This window comes from Cebus imitator, unplaced genomic scaffold, assembly GCF_001604975.1.
Source record: "Cebus imitator isolate Cc_AM_T3 unplaced genomic scaffold, Cebus_imitator-1.0 Scaffold589, whole genome shotgun sequence".
Taxonomy (NCBI): domain Eukaryota; kingdom Metazoa; phylum Chordata; class Mammalia; order Primates; family Cebidae; genus Cebus; species Cebus imitator.
The window spans coordinates 272,334-294,544 of record NW_016107904.1 but is presented as its reverse complement, the minus strand read 5'-3'; the positions used below and the strand labels follow the sequence as shown (position 1 = coordinate 294,544).

General features: G+C 41.3%; 1 protein-coding gene across 5 annotated transcripts in view; it reads left to right on the top strand.

The window, feature by feature from the left end:
• PCYT1B (phosphate cytidylyltransferase 1, choline, beta) overlaps positions 1 to 22,211 on the top strand; it is a 101,843-nt gene that overhangs the window by 61,169 nt on the left and 18,463 nt on the right. For all 5 annotated transcript variants that reach the window (XM_017516463.2, XM_017516462.1, XM_037734220.1 and 2 more), the window contains 2 exons: positions 12,306 to 12,457; positions 15,099 to 15,177. In XM_017516463.2, coding sequence (XP_017371952.1) covers positions 12,306 to 12,457; positions 15,099 to 15,177 — 231 coding nt within the window. The remainder of the gene's footprint in view (positions 1 to 12,305; positions 12,458 to 15,098; positions 15,178 to 22,211) is intronic.

Sequence of the window (22,211 nt, the reverse complement as noted above, 5' to 3'; positions counted from 1 at the left end):
TTTTAGTAGAGACAGGGTTTCACCATGTTGACCAAGCTGGTCTTGAACTCCTGACCTCAGGTGGTCTGCCCACCTCAGCCTCCCAAAGTGCTAGAATTACAGGTGTGAGTCACTGTGCACGGCCCCTTCATCTAACAACTCTGTTGAGCTCTGACTATGTGCCAGACATTTTTCTGTACACTGGAAATGCAGCCATGAACAAAACAGACCATCTATGTCCTCAGAGAACTTAGAGTCTGAGGGAGAGGCAGTCACTGCCCACTAAACAAGTAAATATGTAGTAGTGTACTATGAAGAAAGATAGGATAAGAGAAAAGAGTGACTGGGTGGAGGAAGGAGGGATGTTTTAGGTAGAAAGGTCAGGAAAGACCTCTCTGAGGAGGTGATGTTTGTGCAGAGACCTGAATGAAATAAAAGCACTCAAAAGCCAGAACATCCAATCTTCCCTGTGCAAGGTTCTCACCAGTCAAGACGACAGTGTGGGACAAGCAGATAAGACATGGTGACTCCAGTGGCATGTTAGTTTTTTGATTTATGCATCTTAAGGAGGCTTTCCATAATATTACAGATTATTTCATACTCAGATAAATTAATACGGGCAGAAGTTTGGAGCAAAGAAATAAAGCAAAAAGAAGGAGAAAATTTCCAATAAGAAATCCTGGACTTTTTAGCAGCTATAGCAAAGAGGGCCACACAGTCATTCTGTAACTCTCAAACTCTAGAAACTGAATTGTGCCATCCGGAAGAACTATTTTTCCTGCCTGAGTTCTGACATAACTGTTTCAGAGGGTCACTGTGTAAGGGGCATTGAATAATCCAAAGAACAATGTCCTCTCTACCAGGTTTACAAAGAAATTCAGATACTCCCTCAATGGTTATTACATGGGTTGTGGAAGCCAAGGGCATATTAAACTACTAGGATGACCACGAGACCATATCCTTTAGTAAGTGACAGGGATTGGAGTACAGATAGAAATAAAACAATACAACACGAAGCTATAAAGAAATAGTACCTAGACTTCTAGGGAACAGTGACAGAGTAAGAGTGAAGGCTGGACATGGTGGTGCATGTCTGTAGTGCCAGCCACCCAGGAGACTGAGGCAAGAGGATCATCTGGGCCCAGGAGTTTAAGGGTATAGTGAGCTGTGTGTAGTTACTGCACTCCAGCCTGCACAACACAATGAGACTTCATCTCTACAACAAACAAACAAGAAAAACACCAACCATGGGCAATAGAAACAATAATAAATAATTTCAGTGTGTTCTTTTCTCTATAGATTTCTTATTCTTATTATCTCATATAAAATAACTGAATGGTAATATTATGAAATATCTTCTAACCACTCTATTAATAAAATTCAGTGACATCCTGGCTGGGTGCAGTAGCTCACACCTGTAATCCCTGCACTTTGGTAAGCTGAGGTGGGTGGATTGTCTGAGGTCAGGAGTTCAAGACCAGCCTGGCTAAAGTCACGAAAACCTGTCTCTACTAAAAATACAACAAAAAATTAGCTGGCCATGGTGGTGCATGCCTGTAGTCCCAGCTACTCGGGAGGCTGAGGCAGAAGGATTGCTTAAACCTGGGACGTAGAGGTTGCAGTGAGCTGAGATCGTGCCACTTCACTCCACCCTGGGTGACAGAGCAAGACTCCGTCTCAAATAAATAAATAAATATAATAAGTAAGTAAATAAAATTTAGATATCCGCTTCTTAAGTCGTTATAAAATATGTAATTTCTGGAAGACTGTAAGTATCAATCTTTTAAAAATTAATAAACTTTTTAAGAGAAGTTTTAGGTTCACAGCAAAACTGAATGGAAAGTACAGCAAATTCCTGTTTACTCCTTTCCTGCACAGGCATAACCTCCCCTACTGAGAACATCCTGCCGCAGCCGGAGGCATTTGTTACAATCCATGAACCTACACTGACACATCATTATCACCTAAAGTCCAGAGTTTACATTAGGGTTCATTCTTAATGTTATACCTTCTATGGGTTTGCATAAAATTATATATTGTCCAAACTCATAGATGTACATAGTATAATGACAGGTATCCATAATAATAGTATCATACAGATACTATTTTTACTGTCCTAAATCCTCTATGCTCAACCTGTTCATCTCTTCCTCCCTGTAACCCCTGACAATGATTGTTCTTTTTAGTATAGTTTCACTTTTTCTAGAACATCATATAATTAGAATCATACAGCATGTAGCTTTTTCAGACTGGCTTCTTTTACTTAGTAATGTTCCATTTAAGGTTCCTCAATGTCTTTTCATGGCTTGCTAGATTACATCTTTTTTTTTTTGATTATATCTTTTTGGTGCTGAATAATATTCCATTGTCTGGATATACCACAGTTTATCCATTCATCTGCCAAAGGATATCTTGGTTGCTTCCACATGTTGGCAATCATGAATGAACTTGCTATAAACATCTGTGTGCAGGTTTTTTTATGGATATACATTTTCAATTAATTTGGTTAAATACCAAGGAGTGTGATTGCTAGATTGCATGGTAGGAAGAAGTTTAGTTTTGTAAGAAACTGCCAAACTGTTTTCCAAAGTAGCTGTACCAGGAGGGGGTATAGCTCAGAGGTAGAGCATTGGACTGTAGATCAAAGTGGCTGTACCATTTTGCATTCTCACCAGCAATAAATGAGAGCTCCTGTTGATTCATATCCTTGCCAACATTTGGTGGTATCAGTCTAAACCATTGATACCACCAAATGCTGGCAAGATTTTGCCATTCTAATAGGTGTATAGTGGGTTGTTTTAATTTTCAACTTCCTACTGACATATGATATTGAACATTTTTCATACGCTCCCTTGCTACCTGTAGATCTTCTTTGGAGAGGTACCTGTTAAATTCTTTAGTCGATTTTTAAAAATCAGCTGCTTGTTTCTTATTGTTGAGTTTTAGAGTTCTTTGTATATTTTGGGTAAAGTCCTTTATCAGTTGTATAATTTTCAAATCTTTTCTCCGAGTCTGTGTCTTTTTTTTTTTTTTTTTTGAGACAAAGTTTTGCTCTGTTGCCCAGGCTGGAATACAGTGGCACAATCTTGGCTTACTGCAACCTCTGCCTCCAGGAGTGACTCTTATGCCTCAGCCTCCCAAGTAATTGGGATTACAGGCATGCGCCAACACACCTGGCTAATTTTTGTATTTTTAGTAGAGACGGGTTTTTGCTATGTTGGCCAGGCCGGTTTAGAACTCCTGACTTCAGGTAATCTGCCTGTCTTGGCATCCCAAAGTGCTGGGATTACAGGCGTGAGCAACCGTGCCCAGTCCCCAGTCTGAGTCTTGTTTCTTCATTCTCCTAACATTGTCTCTTGCAGAATGGAAGCTTTTAATTTTAATGAAGTCCACTGTATCAATTGTTTCTATCATGGTGTTGTATCTGAAAAGTCATCACCATACTCAAGGTCATCTGGGTTTTCTTCTATAGAGTTTTATAGTTTGGCATTTTACATTTACATATAGTTTGGCATTTTACATTTGATTTTTGTGAAGGATGTAAGGTTATGTCTAGATTAATTTTTTTTTTTTTTGCATGTGAATGTCCATTTCCAGCACCATTTGTTGAAAGGTCTGTGTTTGCTTGCCTTTGCTCCTTTGTCAAAGATGGGTTCTCTGTATATTTGTCTCGGTCCATTTCTGGGCTTTCTGTATGTTCCATTGATGTATTTGTCTATTGTTTCTGCCAATACCACACTGTCTTGATTACTGTAGCTTTATAGTAAGTTTTGAAGTCAGATAGTGTCAGTTGTCTGGCATTTTCTCCTCCTTCAATATCATGTTGTTTTTTTCTGGATCTTTTTCCTTTCTATATAAACTTTACTTTTTAAATTTTTATATATATTTTTAAGAGACAGGGTCTTGCTCTGTCACTCTGAGGCCCTGCTTAAGCTCCTGTAGGTAAAACTCACAAAAATATTTGTCCACCTGGCGTCTTGAACTCAGAGTTGTCCACACTGAGGTGCCAGCATTGTCAGTGTAAATTTTCCTATCCCAGTACTGGTTCCTGGGGAGGTAGTTCTGCTTGTGGGTTTCTGCTCTAGTAAGCTAAGATTCTATCTGCCTGCTTCTCTCTCCACTTTTGGGAGCGGTGGTTTGCCCTGTGACCTCAGTTCTCTGAAGGATCTAAAAAGAGTTGTAGATTTGTCAGTTTGTTCAGTTTTTACTTGATGTCAGGACCGAGTGGCCATTTTTAAGCTCCTTAAGTACCAGACTGGAAACCAGAAATCCAATACTGTATCTACATTTTAAAACAAAACTGTGGGCCAGGCGTGATGGCTTACACCTGTAATCCCAGCACTTTGGGAGGCTGAGGTGGGTGAATCACTTGAGATCAAGAGTTTGAGACCAGACCAGCCTGGTTAAGATGGTGAAACCCCATCTCTACTAAAAATACAAAAATACTAGTCGGGCGTGGTGGTGTGTGCCTGTAGTCCCAGGTACTTGGGAGGCTGAGGCAGGAGAATCACTTGAACCCAGGAGGTGGAGGATGCCGTGAGCTGAGATTGCGCCACTGCACTCCAGTCTGGGCGACAGAGCGAGACTCCATCTCAAATAAATAAATTAAATAAATAAATAAATAGTTACCGAATCACTTAAATGCATCTACTGGCATCTAAATACTATAATGCTTTGAAACATATCATCATAAATTTACAAAACATAAAACAGGCTCTTTTTTAACTTTTAAATATTTATGTTTCATTTTTTCCTCCTCAAACGTATATTTTCATACTGCTTCTTTCCCATAATTTTTCCTAATGTGATGTGTTTTAATGTTTGCAAATCTTTTAATGATCACTATATTATACTTTTTTGAAACAAAAATATGTATTTAAATTTTGAGCATAACTAACCAAAGGACCACATTATATACACTTGGATAAATAAGTATTAACATAAACATAAACTTGGACAACAATGTATCTCTTAATGAGATGAATAGTATGTACCTGTAGATGTACTTATGGATGAATATAACTTATTGCTAGAATGAGGCAGGGTTTAACATCAACTTTATCCCTATTTTTTCCTTGTTATAGTTATAAGTGCTGAAATAATTTGTTCATGCAAATGTGTAAATGGAATGGAAGAAGTTTGTTACAATGATGCCACTCAATTCCTTGAACTTCTGAGTTATTTAACAAAAATAGCAAAATAATTTATTATTATTGCCATTAAAAGTAATTTGAATGGTCTGTCCAGTGACAATTTGTTAATATCATCCTTCAAATTTGTTGCAAGCAATGAATTAGAAATGACCTAAACTGCAAAAGGATTTGTTGTCAAGCCATTAGAATCATTTGCTTTTTCTCTTTCTGGGAATTCTAGAAAAGTCTATATCAAGACTTGTTAAATGATTCTTAATTATATCCCTTATTCTTTTACCTGAAAGCAACTTATTCAACTAGATATAACCAGAAAGAGTTGGGGAAATGGAAATATTGGTAATTTAATTATGCCATTGCCAATCAAGTAATTTTTGATAAAACGGTATTATCATTTGCTTAAAACCTTTTTTAAAAATCAAACTCTCGGGACTACAGTTTTAGATTACTAACTGCAGAAAATACCATCCAACCAAATTGGCAAAACCAGTCCTCACTGTCAAACCTACTAAAAACTACAAACCAAGAAAATGTATTTTCAATTCAAATGCATTAATGTATTTTCAGTTCAAATGTATTAATGTATTTCAGGAAGCTATATAAAAACCACTCAGAAATAAATGATAGAATGGATTGTGTAAAATAGAATCAGTCAAGATTAAAATGATGTAGATCTAATATAATATTATGAACAAGATAATAAATCAATGCATTTAATTTGTAGTAATGCAATGTAATTTATAGATAAAATTATGTGATATTTATAGGAAGAAGAGTATGATTTTTAAAAGGCATGTTATTCCTTCTCTAAATATTGGCACACACACGTGTGTGGGGTGTGTGTGTGTGTGTGTGTGTATCAAATTCTAGTGCTTTCCTTTTGGGAATAAATAAATTTGAAAAACAAATAATTATCTTGGTAAGATACCATGATCAAACTTTTCCTATGTATTTAAAAATAGAAAAAGAGCATATATTACTAAAAAGTAATTGGTCTGGAGGCAGATAATAATTTTATTTTTTGTTATAAAGAGGCAGAATGAGATGAATTACATTACAGAGAATGAGATGAATTAGGATGACCTGTAAATAGAATAAATATTTTATGATGTAAGTTGATAAAACAGGTTTTTCACTTCCTTTTTAAATAATGCATATGAAGTTTGTAAAAAATCATGTGAATGTTTTACCCATGTATTTATTCCAATATATCTCAAAAAATTTGATAATTCTAGAAAATATTCCAGTCACATTTCTAAGAAGCAGCAATACCAGCCTATATAGCTTTGGTTTATTGAAGTGATTTTAAAGTGAATAGCTGGAAAAAAAAGGCTTACTCTTAACTACAAGAGAAAAGCCACTTTTAGGATTCAATATGAATGTTAAGAATAGCTGGAAAAATCCTTACCCTTAACTATATGAAAAAGCCATTTTTAGCATTCAATATTTATTTCCAATGCTCCTTTTGCTTTGAGTTCTTGGGCCTTATCCCTAAAGATCCATGTGTTCTTTGACAATGTTGGGAGAAGAAGAAGCAAAGTTTTAGGCAAAAATTTGCATTATTCTCCACTCTACCATATTGAGTTTCTAACACTAGCCTTCACCTGTAACAGAAAGACAGGAAGCTTTCATAGGTTCATGGTGTTTGATGGTCACTAACTGGGATTTCCATTTGGTTTGTCCTGAAGGCTTAACCCCCTTCCACTCCTTTCAATGCAACATATTAAGGTTTGGGTGGTGCCTTTCTTTTGTAAAGTGGAGTAAGCATGGTTTTGGACCCAGAGACATTCTTGAGCTGGTTAATTTTAGGAAAGTGTACCATCGGAAGTTGAGGATCTGCACATTGATTCCTTTAAAACTACCTGTTCATGGGATATCTTTTGAAAAGTCTTTGTGTGTCCATGGGTATATGTATCCTAGTTTAAGGAGACCTCTATCTTAAACTTTCTGGAGTATGACAAACCAACCAACTTAATGGCAGACAATTCTATACTGAGAAAAGTTAGGGAGCTCTTTAAGAATAGGTGTCCTGTGTTGCTGGTTGAAAGGCTGGCTCTTGATAACTGTATGTGTGGGTTCAAGCAATCCTCCCACCTCAGACTCCCCAGTAACTGGGATTACAAGCATGCACCACCACGCCTGGCTAATTTTTCTATTTTTAGTGGAGACAGGGTTTCACCATGTTGGCCAGGCTGGTCTCGAATTCCTGATCTCAAATGATTCACTCGCTTCGGTCTCCCAAAGTGCTGGGATTACAGACATGAGCCACAGTGCCCAGCCTAGTCTCAATCTTTGTTGGGTTCTCTTCACCTCCCCAGATTCAAACAAGTGTCCACAATGTTTACAGAAGCAGGAGAGGGGCCTCCAGTTTTCAACCCAGGGCTGTTCTAGTGCTGCCATCATTGTCTGAGCCCACATAATTACTAGAAGGGAGAAGATTCATTGCACCTGTCACAGGCACCTGCAGTCTGTTCCCAGGTGGAACTCCCCTGCCTAGTGTCTCACATCCTCATCTCTCCAGGTCCTGCCACCGACACCTGGTGCTTGTGGGATCCATAGACATTTGGTCCTTTCTCTGCAATTTGGAGAGATCTCCTCTCTCATTGTCTTCTTCTTTACAGAGTATCCCTCCAAGTTGCTCTGGCTTCAGGAAAACAGCAGTCAGGAAGGCAGGCCGTCTACCAGTAACTTGAGCTCATAGCACCTACAAAGGAGTGTGTATCACGGGGCCCTAATATCTGCTTGGAATGGGGGCAGGGAAAAGACAGAACACAAAATCTGAAGGAATATATCCATAAATGGTCCTGTTTTCCTACTACTATTCATAAATGGCTAACATTATTCATTACTCTCTGCTCGTGAAGATGATCAGATTTAATTCTCAAAACTTTACCATGTTTTAAATACCAGACAACTGAGGCTCAGAGAGTTTGAGTAACTTCCCCGGTAACAGCAGAGCTGAGATTAGAACCCGAGTCTGTTGGGCTCCCAAGTTCAAACCCTATGCTGTATTTTCTCTCCTGTGGGAGCACAGTGAGCTGCCAGCATAGGTTAGCTGCAGCATGAGTTCCCAGATAGCTCAATGAATTCATCCATGGAATACCGCTGCCTGGAGCTCTCCATCTGGTTGTCAGAGTGCATTTGCCAAGACTCAAGAACAACAGTGCTGCTTTGGGCATAATTAATGTTTAGACAATAACTGGTCAGCATGTTCAGCTGCTTCTTGAGGTCACTCCTGGGATAGGAAAATAGGACCCTGTATTGGCATAAACAGGATGTTTGTTTTCTTTGTGCTCTATCACTAGGCCATTATCTCGGTCATGTAGAAGTTACACCAAATTGCTCAGGTGCAGATTCAGAAAGGGGGAGGATACGACCCGGCCTAGTTTTGTGCTGTTTAAAATAGAAAATGAATGAATCTGAAATCCGTTTCTGCTCAATATGATTCTTTGATTTGTATTTTAATAAAGTCCTAAAAGAACATTTAAAAAGTCTTAGGTCAGTTTTGAAATCATATTGCGCGGCCCATAAAGAATTCCTGTTTATGGGGTCAAAAGCTAATGTAGTCAGGAAATCAATACATAGTTATTACGGCCCTAATACCTGCCACCTCTTGCCCACCTTCACCCCCTCACCTCTGGGCATGATGGGTGATTCAAAGACTGGTGGAGCTCTTGACTCAAGTTATTTATAATATGCTTCATAGTTTTCAAATGCTGTACACATCAGAATCATCTCTGAAGCTTGTCAAAGACAGGGCTGTCTGGGCCCCACTACAGACCCACTGAATCAAAATCTCAGGGAGTGGGCTGGATTTCTTTACGTGTACTTAACAAGCTCCTTGTGTGATTCTGATACTCATTAGTTTTCAAGCCAGCCACATGGTTGATGTTGTTTTGGTAATATAAACTGTTACAATAGAAAACATCACAGGAAGTATGTATAGGAGATATAGCGGCATGTATATGTACGCTATTGAAATTTCCTATAGGGCAGGCATGGTGGCTCATGCCTGTAATCCTAGCACTTTGGGAGGCTGAGGTAGGTGGATCACTTGAGGTCAGGACTCCGAGACCAGCCTGGCCAACATGGTGAAAACCCATCTCTACTAAACATACAAAATTTAGCCAGGTGTGGTGGTAGGCACCTGTAATCCCAACCACTCAGGAGGCTGAGGCAGGAGAATTGCTTGAACCCAGAAGGTGAAGGTTGCAGTGAACTGAGATCGCACCACTGCACTTCAGCCTGGGCAACAGAGGGAGACTCTGGCAAAAAAGGGGGTGGGGGGTGGAGAGAGAGAGAGAGAGAGAATCACAGATAATAATATCTATTATTGTAAATAATAATAAATATTTGTTGAGTATCTATATGTATCAGGCTTTGTTAATTCATTCAACAAATATTGTTAAAAGCCTACTAGGGGCCAGGTATGGTACATGAGAAAATGAAACAAACAAAAGTTCCTACCCTCAGGGAATGTATAGGGGAACACCAACAATAAAACTAAATAAAACAGTTACATGAGACAAGTGTCATAGGGAGAAGTAACGCAGGAGGGGATCACAATTCAGAAGAGGGTGGGGCTGCTCAGGAGGCCGAGGGAGGAGAATTGCTTGAACCCGGGAGGCGGAGGTTGCAGTGAGCCACGATTGCACCATCGCACTCCAACCTGGGCAACAAGAGCAAAACTCCATCCAAAAAAAGCAAACAAAAAAAGAAGAGGGTGGGGGAAAGAATTGAGGGAGAGGATGAGGTAGAATAGTTGGAGCACAACTATTCCAGGTTTGGGGAACAGTGCAAAGCCCTGACCAGAGGAGGAGCATTCAAGAAACTGCAAGGAGGCCAGGGAGCTGGGAGACACTAGGATATTGGTCAGAGAGGCAAGGAGTGGGCAGAGATGTGGGTCTTGTCGGCCACTGGAGGACTTTGGTTTTACTCTGAGTGAGATGGGAAGGGTTCTGAGTTTGGGAATGACATAGACTGACAAGCTTCAACAGGCTCATTCTGGCCAATGAGAATATGTTGTTGGGAGTTGGCAAGGCCGGAATCAGGAGATCAGTTAAGAGGCCGCTGCAGTCATCCCTGGGAGAGAGGATGAAGGGGCAGGGATGGGAGCAGTGGACGTGCTGAGAAAAACATGGTTTCCTGGTGTGCTCTGAAGACAGAGCCTGCAGTTTAGCTGATGGCTTGGATGTAGATTATGTGGAGGGACTACAACAGAAAGTTTTCCAAGGATGCTGAGGCTGACACTGGCTGTGCTTACTCCGTGGCCAGGTTTGATTCTGAGTGTGAGCCATCATTTGGTTCCAAAAAAATGATTATATTTTCATTTTTAAAATGTATCTTGTGAGATTAGGCAGTATTTGTCTTTCTGTGTCTGGCTTATTTTACTTAACAAAATATCCTCCAGATCCATCCATGTTGCCATAAAGGACAGGATTTTGTTCCTTTTCACAGCTACATAGTATTCCATTGTGTTTATTTGCCACTTATATATGGAATCTAAAGAAGCTGATCTTATGGAAATAGAGAGTAGAACAGTAGTTACCAGAGGCTGGGGAAGGTAGGTGGTGGGGGACAGGGAGAGGTTCAGCAAGAAGTACCAAGTTATAGTCCGGAGGAGTAAGTTCTGGTGTTCTATTGCACAGTAGGGTGACTATGGTGAACAATGCTGTATATTTCAAAATAGCTATAAGACAGAATTTTGAATGTTCTTACCACAAAGAAATGATAAAGCTATGAGGTGATGGATATTCTAAATATCCTGATTTGATTATTATACAATGTATACATGCGTGAAAACATCACACTACCCCATAAATATTACACATCAATAAATTTTTTTAAATTAAACACATATTGTACACTTAACATTAGTGAATTTACTGGCTGAGCACAATGGCTCATGCCTGTAATCCTAATTTGGGAGGCTGAGGCCGGCGGATCACTTGCAGTCGGGAGTTCGAGACCAGTCTGGCCAACATGGTGAAACCCCTTCTCTACTAAAACACAAAAATTAGCTGGATGTCATGGCGCGTGCCTGTAATCCCAGCTACTCAGTGGGCTGAGGCAGGAGAATCACTTGAACCTGGGAGGCGGAGGTTGCAGTGAGCTGAGATCGCACCACTGCATTCCAGCCTGGGTGACAGAACAAGACTGTCTCAAAANAAAAAAAAAAAAAAAAAAAGTAGTGAACTTATTATAAATACATAAGACTTTAAAGAAAATCTCTCATTGCAAGGAGCAGTCAGGGAAGCTCTGACTGGCCGCCACAAGACTCTCGCTGGAATCTTGGTAAACAGGGACAGCACCCACAGTGCTATTTCTTCCTGACACATAGGCGATCTTAGGAAAGCTGCCTTGGCCAACCAAAAGATAGGAGAGTGAATAGTATTTATTGTTCAGTTTGGTTTAAAGCACTTTTTTGGTAAGTCCTTAAAAAATCTTTTCTAAGGCTGATAGTGGAGGATATTACTATCCCCATTTGAGGGTTCAGGAATCTGAGATCTAGAAAGGATGAAAGATGTGGAAAGGATGAACTCTACTAGATCAAATCTTTGATTTTACGACTTTCTCCTCTTAATTGAGTGGCCTGTTGTGTAGTGACTGGCCCTCAATCCAGGGAACAGAAGTATATTTCTCTCTCTCTCTCTCTCTGGCTGTGTGTGTGTGTGTGTGTGTGTGTGTGTGTGTGTGTGTGTGTCTGTCTATCTGTCTCATACTTGGGTTACTAAGAACAATGATCTAGTAAAAGAATTGGAACTGATTGTTCAAATCATTCAAACCTTCTATATAAATCAGGCCTCTTCTCTGCCTTCTGTTTATGTTCATTTGGTCATTTTATTTCTGCATGGCAATTTTCACTGAGGAGTGGGATAGGAAAATAAAAAGATATGAAAGTCATTAGGTAGTGTAGAGAAGAATTTTAATAGAAGCCTCAGTGGAGAATGCAGATGTAATTAGCACTAAAATGAAATTCTGAATTGCCGGTGGATTTCAGCTTACTTTACTCTCCAAATCCTTTGTTCCCTTGAAAATGTGAGTTCAATTATGCCAAGCACCTAGCGAGGCTGTGCTGCTTTTGTCCTGCTGAAGAAGCCTTGTCTGCACCAGGGTGGCCGTGAGCAGGGAGGGCCTGGGCCGAGTAATAGAATTTAATGCATTTGCCTGTTTCAGTTTGCAGTGATGATCTCACCCACAAATTCAAAGGTTTCACCGTGATGAATGAAGCGGAGAGATATGAAGCTCTCAGACACTGTCGCTATGTAGATGAAGTAATCAGAAATGCTCCCTGGACACTCACGCCAGAGTTTCTGGAAAAACACAAGGTACTTGTCATTCTCCTGTATTCCCTAAGTAGCAAGAGTAGGGAGTCTGCTTCTGCAGCCAAGACTACAGAAAGCCCAAAGTCTCTCTCAATTCCTAAAAGAGGTAACTTCAGGAACTGTCATGTGGCATTGCTTGATGTGGCACCTTTCTTCCGCCCAAGTCTGAGGACTGGTGTCCTCTCACTTCTTTGCGTATGGGCCCTGAAGCTAGAACACCCAGGTCCAAATCCTGCCTCTATCTCTTCCTCGTTGTCAGACCTTGAACAAAATATCTAAGCACACTGTACTCGCTTACCTCAACTGTAAAATGGGATGATGTTGGCATCTTCCTTGTGATATGTTTTGAAGATCTAAGAGATAATCTTAGTTAACCAGTTAGAATACTGGCTGGTCCATAGCAAGAGTGCCAAAAATGTCACTGTCACCACCATCACCACCGTCATTGTTGATGCTTATCGATTCACGGGCATTCTTTTTCATGGAATAAATGAACACACATCTTATCCAGAAAGTCACAGGTCAGCCTTCAAAGAAAGTACTTTATATCTATGATTTTGTGACCCTGAGAATCCTACTGACATAAGATTTTTATTAGTTGAAAACATGAGAAATTCTTTTGATCTGCATCAAATTATGTGCTTTGCATCTCCCTACCAGCCCTACATTAGGAGCTATTCTTTCCTTTTATAAGCAGTACAAAAAAATAAGATTAAGCTGTTCTAAGAATTTTCTTTTCTATTTTTAAAGCCACGATGCAGAAGAGAATAGAGAACACTGATAAATGTGCATGAGTAATAGCCGAGGAGACAATTTCCCAGTGAGAATCAAAAGAAAAAGGAAAAACTACAATATGATTTACTTCCAGTAATCACTACCACATTTTTTACTAAGCATCTATTGTATATTCAACATGTGCTAGGCATTATGGGGGATACTTATAATGATAATGATGCCCTGTAATTTATTGAGTATTTACCATGTGCCCGGCACTGTGCTAAGGGCTTTGTCATTATATGAATTGAATTCAATCTCACAGCTACCCTGAGAAGTTGTTATTATACATTGGAGAGGAAGAGGAACTAAGTTTGAGTACTAAGAATAGAATTAATAATAATAATAATAATAATAAACACTGATTGAGGATTTACTCCGTACTAATTATTTTTAAGCATTTTTACATAATTATATCATTTAATCCAGTGATTCTCAGCTGGGGTGAGATTGCCCTGAGGAACATTTGGGAATGTCTTGAGACATTTGGGGTTATCACAGCTAGAGGGGTACTGCTGGCATCTAGTGGGTAAAAGCCAGGGATGTTGCTAAGCATGTGCCAATGCACAGGACAATTCCTGACACCAAAGAATTCTCCAGTCCCGAATGCCACTAGTAGTGAGCTTCAGAAATCCTGAGGGAATAATTTCTCCCAACTTAGGAGTTACATAGCTAGTAAGTAGTGGGGCAGGGAATCATACAACTCTAAACTACCTCTCAAGTATTTAACTACTACTACTCTAAATTACCTCTCAAGGTAGAGTGAAATCCCATTATAAAGGGCTTTAAAATCTAGGCAGGGAGGGTTTACCTGATGCTGCAGGAAACAGGGATAAAGATGAAGATGACCAGAAAAACAAAAAAAAAAAAAAAAAAAACACTGTTTAAGGAGAATACCCCACGTGACAGCAGGATGGCTTGGAGAGGAGGGGGCCTACAGCGAGGAAGGCCAGAAGCAAGTTGATGTCAGTAATCTGGGTGACCAGGTCCTGGGTTTGGTGTAGTTGCGATGGAGAGAAAATGATGGACACACACCTATACATGCATGTGTGCACAAACACACACACATCCCCCAGCGGAACCTATGATGAGTGAAATAAGTAGAGGAAGAAGGCTTATTCCAAGGTTTGGGTCTTCCCAAGACCCAAAATAAAATAGAATAAAAGTGCCATTGGGAGGGGTCACTTGTTTTCAGGAAGATGAATTAAATTCAGGACAGAATGATTTAAAGTGACAGCAAGATGTGGTAAAAGAGAGGGCTGCAGTGGGAGTTAAGAACACCCGGCCTGTTGCCCTAGTGGCCCACTCCAGTCTTTAAGCCTCAGGCAAATCTAACAAATTTTCTAGTTTCAGCACCTTATGTCCCAACTGAAGTAGTAACATGTGGCCCACCCACCTCACAAGGTGGTTATGAGGATCAAGAGGAGAAATAGACAAATTCCTTTTCATGATATAAAATGTGATCTAAATGGGAGGGCCCATTGCCATCAGTGGGACAGGAAATGAAGATTTCGGTTCCTCATCATGGCAGGGATGGATAAACATTCAAAGAATGAATGGGTTCTCTCAAGGAAAAACTTTAGATGCAGAAGGACAGAAGGCCAAGAAAACCTACTCTCATGGGTAGGAGAAGAAAGAGGGATCAGCAAAGGAGAGAAAGCAAAACATTTATTCTTCTAGTTCCCATTATCTCATAGAAATGGAAATAGTTGGAAATACACTTCAGCCAAGGATTCAGATCTCCACTATAAATGTAACATACAACTGCCTTATTTTGAAGAGGCATTTTGGAGTCACCATTCCTCCCTTCAAATCTGCAGACATGCACATCCATCTCAGTGGTGACATCACTCTTCTCTCTCTTCAACAGATTGACTTTGTGGCTCATGATGACATTCCGTATTCCTCTGCTGGCTCTGATGATGTTTACAAGCACATAAAGGAAGCAGGTGAGGCATCCTCCTGTGCTCACCTGTCCACCACATCACAATAATCAGGTGTAATAAGAGATATCTGCCCTGGGACATCTGCAGCATATACAAACAGGGAGTTACAACTTTACGTGTCCCCCAAACAGCTTCTACAAGCCACTGTTAACATGTCCTAAGGCTCAGTCATAGCACAGATACCAGCTAGGTATTTATATAGGAATGAACCTGAGCACTGAAGTGCTCAATTTCAGGCCTCAGGCTCGATTTCAGGGCTCATCAAATGAAAATTGCAGGACCCCATTACTTAAAGGGCAGTCATTTTCCCCATTCATAATCAAGTCTTCACAATGAAATTATTGTATACTCCCAAGAAATTTCCTTCTAGAAGATAGATAGATAACTGACTACTTAATGATCTAGACTCCTTGTCTCCAAAATTAGTCCTGCCATATTTCTAGTGTCATCTTGTCACATGTAGTAATATTATCAGGTACCACATGTGGAAGCAAAAAAATGGGTGAATGTTTTAATGGCTTGGCTTATTTTCTGCTATTTTTTAAATCTACCATGCATCTCATCTATAGGCACTGTGGGTACGCCCATGCATACCTTCCTATATATATTAAACCATTATCTGGCAGGTGCATGTACTATAGAGAGTTACCATATGTGTAGGGTTTCAAGAAGTCTAATGCTCCCTGCATTATACTAGAGCCATTGTTGACATGTGCCATCAGAGGCATCTTCCCCACTCCTGGGGACCAATGAGACTCCACTCAGCTTGCTCCCACTATTTCCTACTCAGCCCGCTGCTGCTGCAGCCTTTTCCTGGTACTCATGAACCTTCAGATTCTTGAGGTAGGATGGCCTCCTAGGGGTCACTGACCCAGGCTCCCTTCCCCTTATGGGCATCATTGCCAGCTCCTGGCAGAACTGATGCTTTTACATTTCCCATGATGGGAAACTCCCTGCCTTCTAAGGCAGCCTGTTCCCTCTTTGGATGATTTTGGCTGTCATTGTTTAATATATGAATCCCCTGAGTGCATCTATAAGCCAGGAATTGTATGAGAGAAAATGAATAAGACATAGACCTCACCCTTGAGAGAGAGCATAGATAGACATAAATAATTACCCCAAATATAACCAGCCTGTGGCAGAGTGTATACAGCGGGCCAGGGTGGTGTGTCTGAAGCTGGGACTGTATGAAGAAGCAGAGCATATCTGGAGAAAATAAACGTGTTAATGTAGTGTAGGGTGTGTGGAGGTAGGAGGCGGAGATGGAGACTAGCAGGATGAGGCTTGCTTTTATATGTTGTTACATGGAATCAAATCCTGCTCTGAGGGAGGGGAGTGCCATGATCGGGACTTTTGTGTGGGAAGGAGCAACTGGGGGCCATAAGTGGTTTCTGTAACTAAACTTAATTAGGAGGTCCCATTTCCACAGCTGACAGAAAAAAAAAAAACACTTGACATGTGAAGTCATTCAGACTCTTCTAGGTTTGTACTTAGATTGTATAGAGTAAACTTTTTTGCCTTTTTCTCTTGAGGTGATCTAAGTTTCTGGCACACTCTGACCTGGCATGGGATGGGGAACTTAAGTTGTGAGGTCTCAAGACCTGCTCAGCCATCAACCCCACCTACCAGACCCCTGTGGCAGCCTCTGAGACTCTGTCACCTCCCCGCTTTGGCCTGTCCAGGTCACAGCCTCTGATGCAGGATTCCCTTCCCTGTGCCATAGGTGTGCTGCCCAGCAGTCATGCTGATCTTAAATCTTGGCTTCCTTCCATGTTCTTCTAGAAAGTCCCCAGGACATTTTGAAAGAAATGTCCTCCATAATCTCCTAGAGGGCAAGGGAAACTGGGCAATGGGAGTAAGCCGTGTCAGGCCCTGTCTGACCTGCCTGCCATGTTGGCCTCTGTAAAACTATTTCCTTGCAAAATTCCTGGCAGCACAAGGTGCCAGTGGCCCTGCATTGAGCTTTCTAAAGGGGTCTTTTCCCTGCCCCTGGCCCTGGGATTTGAACCTGAGTCAGACCAAGAGACAGACCCCACTCCTGTTCTCTCACTCCTGCTGTCTGCCTCCCGATCCCTCTCTGCACTCCTTCCCTCAACTCCCAGAGGTGTTTTCTTCGTCCCGGAAGGCTGAAAACTGCCCCTTAATTAATTTCATGCCTTCCCGGTGTTAATTTACACTCCAGGGCTTATAGTCAAACATTCTGCACCCTGAGTCTACTCAGTCTCTGTTTCTTAATAATTCAAAAGACACTTCTGGGATTTAGAACACCCTTTTTATACTCCTCAAAGCCTGGCTCTTCCTAGTGAAATTATTGCCTTTTTTAACTCTTCTTTATAAATGATCCTTAAAAAGAGCCTGTTCTAGAAGTTGAAGGCTGAACACGATCTCCTGAACTCTCAGCTACATCTGCCTCGCCCTGAAGTGATCGAGGTCTCAGTGTCTGTGGGAACGGGGCCTCAGGACAGACATGATCCCTAGAAATGAAAAGAACATTGGATGCTAGTTTGAAAAATTACTGTTATGTAGAATGTATGTATTGTCCCTGATGGCATTTTTGTTGGTTCACACTCCTTGGGGGCCAGCCTGGGAAACTCTATGCCATTTCCTGCAGGGGTGGTGGTAGGGACTGTACCATCCTCTTAGGGAGGACTTCCTCAGGAGTCAAGATCATTGGATAAGAATGAGAGGCCTGACATTCTCAAGTCTCAATCTTGTTTGTGAGGAGTTCCAAGGAAGGAAACCTCATACACTTAGGACTTGGAAGTCTGCTCTGGAACTGGAGAAGAAACTGGCAGATGCCTCAGTTATATCAAGATGGGTTATGGCATGGCATGATTAATATTTATTTATTTACTTTACTTAGTTTATGAGACAAGGTCTCTGTCACTCAAGCTGGAGTATAGTGGTGCAATCATAGTTCTCTGCAACCTCGACTTTCTGGGCTCCAGTGATCCTCCCACCTCAGCCTCTCAAGTAGCTGGGACTACAGGCACACACCACCATGCCCAGCAAATTTTTTTTTTTGTAGAGATGGGGTCTCCCTATGCTACCCAGACTCATCTCAAACTCCTGGGCTCAAGTGATCCTCTCACCTCAGCCTCCCAAACTGCTGGGATTACAGGTGTGTGTCACCATGCCTGGCTTGATTAATACCCTTTAAAGTAGTTGTAAGATGTGAGCTGTGAGCCAGCTGCTCCTTTCCTAAATTTTCCATAAGGATTTGTTATAGACCAGTGCTTATGAAACTTAGATATGCCTACAGATCATCTGTGGAATCTTGTGAAAATTCAGATTCAGATTCAGATTCAGATTCAATTGGTCTGGTGGGGCCAGAGATTCCCATTTCTAGTAAGCTCTCAAGTTGTTAGATGCTGTAGGTCCATAGGCCTCATTTAAACTAGCAAGGTTCTGGACCAGACATTCTCATCCAGCTGAATTATCTCCAGGGTTTCTTGAATCAGCGTTTCCTGGGGGTAATAGTTCCTTGGCTACCTTATAGTGTATAGAAATAAGCATTTGGTGGCAGTTTTCTTTCTGGGTGAGTGGCCGTCGGTGCGCTAAGAATATGTTGCTTTCCTGATCTGGGGAGTAAAATGTCAAGTTCCAGTTGTTTAGGTGTAGGAACCAGGTCCAACATTTTCCTAATTCTAGCAATCCAGCATCCCTATTGGTGCATAAGAAAGTGACTCCCAAAGTTAGTGACTTAAAAGAGTCACTTGATTTCACTCATGATTTTGTGGGGCAGGATTTTAGCAGAGGCCTGGCTGGGTAGTTCTTGCTTGGGGTGTCTCAAACAGTTGTAGTCAGATATTGGTTGAGGCTGCAGTCATCTGAAGGCTCGACTGGGCTGGGGCTCCGAGATGGTATGCTTATGTGGCTGACCTTGGATGCTGTCTATGATCATGGAGTTCAGTTGCAATTGTCACTGGGGCGCACAGGTGGCCTCTTCATGTTGCTTGGCTTTCTCACAGCATGGCAGCTGAAAGGCAATATCTAGAGAGAAAGCAATCTTGACAGAAGCCACAAGGCTTCTTCTGACTTAGGCTTGGAAGTCACACAGAGCTCCTTTCGCCACATTCATTTGGTACAAGCAAGTCACTGAGGCCAGCCCAGATTCCAGGGGAAGGGAATTGTGGCCATCTTTAATCCACCACAGTGCCCTTTCCAAACTGAATAGTCAGGTGGTATTTTACTTGCCCTGGTAGTACAGGGTAAGACTCAGTGTGACTTTTCCTATGTGCAAGGACCCTTCCTTGTGCTGCATCAAATCTGCTCTACTGATTCCTTAGCAGAAGGGAGAATCACAGTAACAATCTATTTGGGACTCAGATAGAGAAGGCCACAGTTCATCATGGGAGAAAGATGCTGAGAAATGGCCTCAGCATCCATATTTGGCTCTCATACTCAAATCGTGGCTTATTTTGAAAGTCAAAAGTCTCTTTAAATGAAGCCAGAGATATCAAGGGCATGAATTAAGCTTTACAATGTTCTGCTCTGCTTGTCAGAACTATGTGTCAAAATCCTCTAACAAAGCTGGATGAAAAGATGGAGCTTAAATTAAATAGACTGTAAGGTCCACATTACTCATCACCATTCTAATATTGCCTACTACTGTTGAAAGTTTCCTTCATTAACATGTGCTTTGCTGCTTCTTAAAATAGCTCCATAACCAAATGCCGCAATTCTGAAAAGCATGATAAAAAAGGTTCTCTGATCATGCTCATTACCGAATATTTTTAGCAGAGCAATAATTAGGATTTGAAGGAAGCCGGGTACCTCATTAAGTCAACAGAGGGCTTGGCTTCTTTCAGAGACCTACCTCGCAACCAGCCAAAGCAAATCTCTCCCTAAGCCAAATCTACTTTCAGTTACTCAAACACAGAGACCTCACCTTCTGGCTTCAAAGAAGGGGTAAGCTCATGGCATCGATGTGTTACATGACTTGCTAAAATCCATTAGTCACTAGAGAATGGTCTTATTATTTCAGCAGGAGGGGTGTGAGTAAAATATCTGCCTGCCGAAAGATGGGATGGATTTCTCACAAGAATGTTCCCCACTGTTCCCACAAAGGTGGGGATGTCGTCTGAGGGTTCTCCCACCCACCAGAACCTCCTGCACAGCTGGTTCAATTTGGGTGATATTTATATTCATGTGTTTAGATGTTTACATCTTCTGTCTTCCATTTGGTTGTCCATGTTAGATTCTTCTCTCTTAGAAGGTGATAAAAGAAGTGTTTGGCCTAGTGGCAAACCCCAACTGTCCTCTGACCATGGAAACAAAAGAAACTGGATGTCTTGTCTCAATATCATCAGCGCAATCTCCTACTGATACTATAAATGTGCAAATGACATCAAAAGAAAGCTCCAAAGGGACACCCTCATTGGAGCTGCAAAATGGAAACATTCAGAGAGAACTGGATTTGGAAGGGTACTTACAGATCAATATTCATCTAGTCATTCATTCAACAAACATTCTTATGGTGTCTGTCTGTCACCCAGTGCTGAGAATGTAGAAGAGGGAGAGAAAGGTGTGATCCCTTCTCTTGTGTAGCTTATATTCAGGTGGGGAAGATGGTTGTTGACCACGTTATTTTATAAAGATCTTGCTGCATTTGGAGGGAAGGGGAGTGGTCCATGGGAAGGAAAAACACACAGGAAGGCCTAGTCTGAGGATTGAGATATTTGTTTGAGGAAGTGACACTAAAGCTGAAGCCCAATGGATGCCCAAGAATTAACCAGGTAGAGACTATGTCTGTGGCAGAGTGAGGGGAGGGGAGCCAGTCCTTTCAGGACACTGAAGAAATCCATCGTGGCTAGGCTGAGGCAGGGTCAGCCTACTGCCCAGCTCTACAGGATACAACAGCAGTCCACCCTGCAGTACTATAGCACGCAGGCCTTGGTAGAGGGAGTGAAGGGGAGAGGGTCTGAGATGAAATTGGAGGGAAGCGCAAGGAAGAGACCATGCAAACTGCTTCAGAGCCAAGTTAAGGATTTTACTCTGAATCCAGAGAAGAGCAGAAAGCCAGTGGAGGGTTTTGAGCAGACCTCTGACTTGCATCCAGTAAGAATGCTCTGTTGATCTTGCTCTGTGGGTTGAGGCAGACAAAAATGACATCACTGGAGACTGGTTTTGAGGTTCTTGCTGTGATCTTTGACCAAGATTTTGTTGAATTGGTTTAGGATGGAGGAAAGTGGGTGAATTAGGAAAACATTTAAGAAGTAGATTGGGAACTCAGTTGGATGTGGGGAGTGAGAGAGAAGGAAATGGTACAGATGAGTCCCAGGTCATCATGTCCAATCACCTTTTTCTTAGCTAAGGAGATTACAGTTAAGTAACTTGCCTTCAGAGGGTTTGAGTGACTTGCCCACATCTATAAACTGAGAACTCAATGCCCTTGTCCCCAGGCTCTGTCCATCATACTGTCCCATGCCTGATGCGTCTATCTGAGTGGCTGTAATGATACGGCGTAGAAAGATCTCAGTTGCCAACAACATGTCATTGCAGTTTACAACAGAAGTGTGAACATAAACCTGATTCTTGTCTTTGTTAATATTTGTGACCTCTTTATAGCCCTATATTTGTTGATATATCCACATTTATCTCTGAAGACTTTAAGGAAGTTCCATTAGAACTTGGCATCCTCTGTTCTTGTTTATTTTTACTCAGTCCCACATATTCTAGATGAAAGGGCCTTTGAATGGTGAAACTACCATGTACAGTAGACTGTTCTTAGGAAGATAAACCATCTAACCATCCCTACAGGCATGCCTTTAGATCAGAGATGACACAAATAGTACACTTTTCTTCTTTTCCTTCAGTATAATGGGGAGGAAGTTTCCATTATTCAGTTCCCTTGGGATGAAGCGGAGTTGCTGTGATCTTACTAATTCATTGTCTCAGTTGTTAGTCTTGATTTACTTTCTCACTCAATTTGCATTTACTGAGCACTTTCCATGTGCTAGACACAGGGGCTGATCTGGGTGCTGGGGATGCAAAGACAACTAAGGTGTTATTGGTGCTTTCAAAATGTTCATTTG